Raw genomic sequence first — 8,361 nt, 5'->3', positions numbered from 1 at the left:
GTGCTGATCAAGGAGGACTTGTGGCCTGAGCCTGGCCTCATCTAAACTTTGACCTCATGGAGAAGAGCCCAGCAGCCACAGTGCTGGAGAGCAGCACCTCAAGGCCAGGGGATCTCCTCCCCCTGCATCATTTCCAGAGGTCTCCAAATGCCCAAGGCACGTAAGTAGCATTCACCCGGCCCCCACCAGCTCACACGCATGAGGGACCGAACTTTGTCTTCCTCCTTCCTATATGGACACCTCTGAACTGAGCTGACAACAGGAAAGCCCAGGCAGCTGCTGCCGCACACCTGTGGCTGCAACACTCTGCAGACAAGGTCAGCTCGGCTTGCAGCACCTGGGCTTTAAAGATGGTCTTTCCTTGGTCCATCCAGAGAGGTGGATGATGCCGTCTACCAGCACACTCCACCACACAGCCTTGCGCAACCAGTGTGTTACAATCAGTATTTACCAAGTGACTCAAGCAGAGTTTCACAACCAGCCCTGGTCTATTTATAAGCCCCTACTCAAATGCCAAAGGATCCTTTTATTAGTCAAAGCAACCTTCCGCAGACAAGGCTCAGTGGAGCCTTTGCTTCTTGAGGTAAAGCTCAAAGAAGAGGACCTCTCCAGCCTCTCGTGAATAGGAAAGCTGGCTCTCTGCAAGCTGCAAGGCAGTTCTAGAGCTGAGCCCCATTCCAGCACTGCCGTCAGCAAGTGAGAGCCCTGGGGCATTCAGTACACCCCAGGGTACCAAGTGGGTTAATGCGAGTTATCCATCAACCAGGAAAGCAGCTGGGTTTAAAGCTACGCAGGAGGGGTGCAGCATGATGGAGGTGCCTGAGTTACGTCCCAGAGCCAAAGGGGAGGAGAAGCTGGACTGCAAGGTGGAGGCAGGGCAGGTCAGCAGCTGAGGAGGGGAGCGGAGGGCACACAGGAGTCCCACAGTGGGCCAAGGGCTCCTGGCAGCACTGAAGAGCCAGCAACACCAACCATCCCGCCTGACAGAGATGGGCCAACTCGGATAGCGGGAGAGCAGATCAAGAAAGGCCACATTTTTGCAGCCAGCTCCTCCCTCGCCAACACCCCACAGCTTGGTTTCGGAAACACCGAGATGATTCAGTGTCAAGGGACTTCTGCATGCTTTGTGGGGGCAACGCCTTGTGTTTCAGTTGACCGAATTGGCAGGCTTGACCCTCTGCCACAAGGGAGCAAACTTGGAGCCCCGCGGAAGAGACATATGGGACTTACCCAAGGTGTACTTACTTGTTTTCCCTCGTCCTTTTGTGCCAAGTCCTCCAGAGATTCGTGCAAAGCACAAGTGGGACAAACGTTACTCTGGCGGAGAACGTGGGCTCCTTCCTTCTGCCATTGCCAGGAGTGCCCGGCACTGATCACAGCCGAAGGCGGCGGGTGCTTGAGCAACAGACCTGCACGGGATACAGTGCTCCAAGGACTGACCCTTCACTCATACGCCGAAAAACAAACAAACAATTCGGCCATGCTCAGGAAAAACGTACTAACAGTTTATGCCCACGCGTGATAACATTAAATGTTGGTAAAAATAAAGCATCTCACCGGCTCATCACCGGCTTTCTGTGATGTCTGGCCATGCTGCAAGGAAGAGGACCAGGACATTGATAAGGAGGGAAAATAGGGTGATTACTGGGTCTGAGCCCACGCTCCTGAAAGATCCTCCATCCTCTGTTTTGTGACTCCCCTGCACAAACTTCCCTGGTGGCTGGGGAGAAGAGAAAAGAACCAAAACACTAGGCTGGATAACAGATACTGTACCCTCACCCAGAGTATAAATAATGTTTTTTAATTAATGTCTTTAAATTAACCCCCCCACACACATACCCATTGCTGTGACATCACTCCCAAGTGACGCCCAGGCCTAAATACGGCCGTAAACAGGAATCATCCCCACGGGAGTCACAGTGGCTATAAATACAGCAAGGGGGGAGCTGCGCTGAGCAGAGGACAGGCTGCAGTTTCCTGGCGGTGAGGATGGTGAGACAGCTCAGCTGGGCACTGTTGGTGTGTGGTTGCCACAGTGGGGAAACTGAAGTGGGAGTTACTGGGGGGCTGGGGCGCCCAGCTGAGCTCCCCGACACGCCTTTGGGAAGGGAGTTGTGCCCTGCCATGGCCAGAGGCCCCTGGGAAGGGGGGAGCTGGTGGGGATGGGGATGGCAAATCTGGGGCTCAGCAAGTGTGGACCCACTGTCCACTCCCAGCTTGGGCAATGACGCTGGCCCCTCTCCGCAGTGCCTGGCCCCATAGCCCTGCCCCAGGAGGAGATGGCCACGGAGAAGCCAGTGACTCCCACTGAGGAGCAGCTGGAGATCCTGGAGTACAACTTCTGCAAGGTGAACAAGCATCCTGACCCCACCACGCTGTGCCTCATCGCGGCCGAGACCGGGCTCTCTGAGGAGCAGACCCTGGTGAGTGTGCGCCCCTCGTCCCTGCCTTGGCACCAGCCCTGCTCCCCCTGCATGCTTCTGTGCCCCACACACTCCCCCCCCATCTCCTGCCTGTCCTGTCCCAGGCTCTCTATCATACACCTTGCTCCCTTGTGTCCCACCACATGCTCCCTACTGCACCCCCTGCACCTTTCATGCTCCCCCCGCACCCTGAGCACCCCTGTGTCCCATACACTCCCTACTTGCACCACTGCAGCCTGCGTACTCCTTACTGCACCCCACACTGCACCCACAAGTCTCCTCTCACCTCTGCAACCCCCAGTGCACCCCCAGCCCCACACAGCACCCACAGAGCTCTACTGCACCACTGCACCTTCCTGTACCCCATGTCCTCCCTGTACCCCATGTGCTCCTGCCCCTGCATCCCCAAACCCCGTCCCCTATAATCGCAGCCCCTTCATCCCACAGCCGTGACCTCCCGCATAGCAGCCCTGTGCCCCACTGGGATCCTTGTGCCCCCCTGCCCGGCAGCCCCATTCCCAGTCTGGGCTTGAAGACCGGGCTAGCGCTTCCCACAGCCAGAACAAGGGCACACCCCGAGGGTCATCGGGGGCTCCGAATATACAACCATGTGCGCTGTCCTTTCCTTCCAAGCCATTTCTGATAGCCTTGGGTGCCCAAACCACTGCTGCCTTTATAGTCTGAAGAAACTACAATCATTTTAAAATAGATACAGGATAGATGCAACTCCTGCAGACGTGCTGTGGGACACGCTCAGGCTGTGCACGCTCCCCCTCACTGCAATTAGCTAATTCTGTGTCCCCAAGCCCTGCTGTCAGGCAAGTCTGTAAGCCTCTCCAGGAGACAGAGAGGCCTCCAAATTTCCTGTCTGGGACTTCCACCGAGCCCTGTGCTCCCCCTGGCTCTCAGCAGGCTACCCTGGGCTTCAGAAGCAAACACCTCTTTCCCAATTCCTTCAGGTTGCAGTGCAGCCATTTTTGATGCAGGTGTTTTATAAACTACTAGATCCACAGCAGCATTGATGGGTATAGAAAGGAAATCCAAGTCACTGAAAAGTTAGCAGCACTTTGCCAAGAGGTGCCAAGCCTGGCCCTCCCTGGGCAAAGCCAAAGGGATGCGAGAGCCTGCCCCAGGGAAGGATGCTGGTGTAACATCCATTGCAGTGATCATCCTTGGCTGGAGTGGAACAGGAGACCCCTCCTACACTGTGCTTTGGTGACAGGCAGGTACCACTGCTTGTCTGAGGCAGCAAGAAGGCAGTATCCCTGAAATACTTTTTTCTCCTTAGAAATAGCACTCCTCTTTTTTTTTTTTTTTCTTCCCCTAAAGCAAGTTGTAATCACAGGCCATATATGCCCAGGACACCTCTGGAGATGTCCTAAAATCTTCCCCGATAGGCATCTTTTTCCATGAATCCAGGGTGCTCCTAGAGATATGGAGATGAAGGTTATGTTAGGGACAAGATTGAGACTGGGATGGTGAACTGCAAAGTGCCTGCATTGCGTATGACACACATAATCATTGCTCCTGACATCCGGAGTGCTTTATCAGCTAGATATAGTAGGCATTTTAATAAAAAATTTAGTAAAAATGAGATGCAAAGAGGTACTGAGTCAACAGGAGATGATAGTTTATGACAGGAAGGGAAATTTTGGGGAGGAGGCTAGGCAGGCAATCATCTGACTGGACATGGTCCAAGGCAGCGCTAGTGCGAGAGCCACTTGCAAAGAGCACCGTGGTTGTATCATTACGGACCACAATAGCTTCAAAAATAGCCATGAACAAATATAGCAACAAAATGAACAGCAACAAAGCAAATCACAGGCACATTCCCAAACATAAGGCTAAGCTGTGCTTCCGGCACACAAGTTATCTCTCTTCTTAGGGAGGTAGTGTGGCTTTATCCAGATGCATTTTATCTAACATCCCAAATTAAGGCTGTGTTGAAGTGGCATCAGCAGCTCTGGGAGCTGGCTTAGAGAGGCTAAGTTACTACAGAATAACATAGTCATGCATACTGCTTAAAGACTAAGAACATTTTTAACCCATTTTTTAAATCTATTTGTTCTTTTTGCCAAAAGCCACTGTGTTGTCCCTCCCATCCTTTCTGAAGCAGGTCAGCTTTTGATTCTTGTCGTTTTTGGACCTGCAGTGATTGTTTCACTGCTCCGGCCATTTAAACAGACACCATCCAGCAGCTCCTTAGCCAATCTCTCACTCTTTTTTTGCAAGAAAAACCTGGACTCACAGCAATAAAAGGAGGACTCACCCATGCTGTCAAAGTCTGAAGCATGCAAGAGAAGTGTGTTTGAAAGAGGTGCACACATAAGTAACAGGACAGTTCGGTCAGGAGCGGCTGTCCTGCTGCCTGTACTGCCTGGGAAGAGCGCAGCGCCTTGCTACGAGACAGCAGTGCCACGAGCGTCCCTCGCCTGGTCCCACGTGCTGACCGCATCTGCACCTTTAGCAAAGGGTTTGCTCAGCCCAGTGCACTCACTCTCTCTTTTTTTTTTCCCTCCCCTCCAGAAATGGTTCAAGCAGCGCCTGGCAGAGTGGAGGAAGTCTGAAGGGCTGCCCTCAGAAAGCGGCTCGGTCAGGGACTAGAGGATGCTGCTCTGATCCCCATGCTCGTTGTAAATGATGGTGAAGCTCTCCAGAGTGGGTTTCCTTGGGGTTCTTCTGTTGCAATAGGTTTTGAGATACAAAGTAATACCCTGCTATTTAACGTAAGTTTTATTTAAAGTGTACATAACCAGGAAAAATATTTTATATATATATATGTGTATACAGCTTCTGATGGCTGCATAAGCTGTCTAGTCATTCCCATCCATTAACAGCAGCTGCAGAGGGCAAGGCAATCTCGAGCCCTTGTCCCAGCCTTGCAGAAAAGCTGTCATGAAAGGTTCAAACATAGAAGGGGGGGAGATTTATTTTCCTTATGATCACCAGAGGCAAAGTATGTGTGCTAGCTTTAATATACCGATCATCCAAAGAGGAGGGCACCTGGAAAAACAGATGTGTTGTTGAGGTGATCTTGGTTAGCTCAAGATGCCCGAGTCAGCTCTGGATATTGGCAAACCAAGTGCCTACACCACAATCAGAGCTAACCAAGCCCCCCCGAATGCATTTCTCACATTTTTGTTAAAGGTCACCAAAGGGAAAGAACTGGTCTTTTTTTTTCTTTCCAACACGTTAATAAAGTTTTTTGATGAGAGGAGCTGTGTTATGTCCCTGCTGGTGCTCCCTGCCCCAATGGCAGGAGGCAGACTCCTTCCTCTGAGAGGGCAACACTTCTCCAAGGCAACCTCGCTGGGCACCATGGGTTTTCCCTCTTGCCACAGGCATAGCCAAGAGACAGGGTGCCCACAGGTCCAGCCCTGGCATCCCACACAGCCTCACGCACATCCCAAGCCCTGAGGTGGCAGAGGCTGGTGGTGCTGGGGTTCCCCCGTGGGGGGCGGGGGGGCAGACCCCAGCCTCCTGGCCATTCTTAAGCCTGAGGGATGCAGCTACGCTAAGGCTCTTGCACAAAGCCCAAACTCTCCTTTATCCTGCTACAGGACAATGCATGGGCTAAAAACCAACCAGCACCGTTGCCCAGTGACCTTACCTGGTTCCAAAAGGTTCCAAAATCTTGTGCTTAGTGGATTATTGAATCAATCAGTGGATCCTCTGATTAATCCTCTTCCGGTTTGTGGTCACCTGCGTCTACTCCTTTGTAAGGAGAATCAGCTTAACACAGGGAAGATTAAGATACACTGGCACTGCAACTGCCACATGCTTTCGTTTATGGCTTTTGTCCCTTGCTGGAGAGCATTGCTCTTGCCTCAGTATCTCCAGCCAGCTGCCGGTCCAAAAAAGCACACCGAACTCGTAGGAAACAGATAAACGCAATCTCCCTGTGCCATGTCTTACACAGGCTGTGCTGTTCCCCTGCCATCCAGCTGCCAAACTGACTCACCCTCAGACCCAACCACAGCTCAGGGTTTGTTCTGCAGAGTCTGGCACTGATACCTGTTTTCTCCTTAGTCTTTGCAACGTGCCTTCTCCCTTACACTGAGGAGAGTTAGGCTCCAAAAATCCCAATGCAGACCTCCAGTATTTTGCCCAGGGTCACACAACTGAATACCTGAACTGCACAGATTTAACCCACCTGTGTAACTTGTATCAAAGATGCATGCAAAGCAAAAAGCTGAATCTGCCCATTCTCCAAGCATTTGAACAGGCCCCAAATCCAAGACAACTCAATGCACATGCTACCCCAGCATTTCCCAAGTCCGTAATACAGCTTTTCACCTTATCAAATCCAGCCCTGGATCTGGAATTTTGCAGCCTTTTGTGTGTCTACTTCTGTCACAAGCACAAAACTTTGAGCGTCACTAAGAAAATCTCTAAACTTTAGCAAAAGTTTTGAAACCCAAGGTCAGGCATTGTGTTGCATCAACCTATGGCGAGCCATCAGCTTTGGTTTGCCACACTTCCTTATGTGAAAGAACAGTTCCCGTGCTGGCGTCCCCCAGCAATTGTTTCATTACTGCTTTAATTATTACAGCAAAAGAATAAGACAACTGATAAACTCCAGATGTAACCTGCCCTAGAGAGAAAGGCTTCCCCCATTAGGTCAAATTCTGCTCGCTTCTCCTGGTGACTATTTTGTTCTTAAGGAATGACCATTTTATTTAACTCCCCAGATAAGCCCCTTAAAAATGGCTGCTTGTAAGAAAATGTTCCTGCTGGGTGCTGCCTCTGCGCCATGTTCAAGCAGGTTTTCCAGCCACAGCACAGCCTGAAGAGGGTGATGTTCCAAGGGGTGACGGGGGCAGCTGGCATGAGCAGTGGGCTGTGTTTCTGAGGGAGCTCAGCGCTTAATTGGTCGAGCCAGGTCTTGGATTCGAGCAGAACAAGTTGCCTTCTTAGCAGTCTCCTTCACTGTGAACGCGTCTGGGTTGAATTGAGCCAAGCTCATAGGAGGCCTGGGGGAGCGAGGACAGAGGCAGTCAATTCTAACTGGAGCAGGGCCAGCTCTCAAAGCTGCCTGCCCGCCGACACGCCTCCGCCTGAGCCCTGCCTTTCCCTGTCAAGGGAGGACAAAAGCAGCCGTGCCTCCGCTGCTGTCACCAGGACACTTGTGAGAGGGGGTGCCTCGTCTCTCATGGAAGCTGTCACGGCCACTACAGCCAGGCATTCCCTCACCCTCTGTGAAACATGCTACCCAGCATTTCCTGCAGCCCAGGCTGAGGCCAGCTGCATCATGGTGGGCAACATGAATGTGCTACATTGTGCCAGCTTTTTAGTGAATAATTTAGTCCCAAGCAGTAATTCCTACTGGAATTAGAAAGTTCCTATTTCTTCTCTTTTGATTCTCCTTCCACCTCAGAAATGCTTTTTAAACCACAATCCATGCATCAGCACACCCAGCCATATAATATCCATGCATTTTGGAAGTGGAAGAGGAAAATGTGGCTTAATCACACTGGGCAAACCCGAATCAACAAGGTGCCATGGCCTGCATGAAATGGGCTGACAGCTGATCATTTCCTCATGGCGGGTAAGCAGCACCTACCTTTTGCAAGGCTGGGCCAGTTCCACGAGCCTTGCTGTGGCCACTGCGTGCTTTGCAGCCTCCGTCACTGGCCACTCAGCATCCCGCATGGGCACATACTCAGGATGCAATCTTTTTGCCCTAGCCAGCTCCAGGGTCCGAGGGCTTGCAATTGCCTTCTGAGCCGACTTGGAAACCTGTGGGAGAATGGGGAGAAAGGTCCTTACAGGTGCTCCTGGCATTCAAGGGTGACCAGCCTCAACTCAGTATACCCTGCTTCACAGCCACTGACCACGCACAGATGGGACATGACCCTGTCCACAGTTGTGTCTGGCGCCAGACAAGCTCTGGAAGGAGAAACCACTGCCTGGCCAGTCCCACAACCTTCCCTCCAGC

General features: G+C 51.9%; 1 protein-coding gene across 1 annotated transcript; it reads left to right on the top strand.

Moving 5' to 3' along the window:
• Positions 1–2,279: 2,279 nt before the first annotated feature.
• Positions 2,280–5,027, top strand: HOPX (HOP homeobox; the record flags this gene model as incomplete). The annotated part of the gene is made up of 2 exons (XM_081999019.1): positions 2,280–2,423; positions 4,950–5,027. The coding sequence occupies 2 exons, from the start codon at positions 2,280–2,282 to the stop codon at positions 5,025–5,027; spliced, it is 222 nt and encodes a 73-aa protein (XP_081855145.1).
• Between the last annotated feature and the right edge of the window lie 3,334 nt (positions 5,028–8,361).

The sequence above is a fragment of the Phaethon aethereus genome (genome assembly GCF_964289735.1).
Source record: "Phaethon aethereus genome assembly, chromosome: 4".
Classification (NCBI taxonomy): Eukaryota; Metazoa; Chordata; class Aves; order Phaethontiformes; family Phaethontidae; genus Phaethon; species Phaethon aethereus.
The sequence above is the reverse complement of the archived record's forward strand: the minus strand, read 5'-3'. Positions and strand labels throughout refer to the sequence as shown.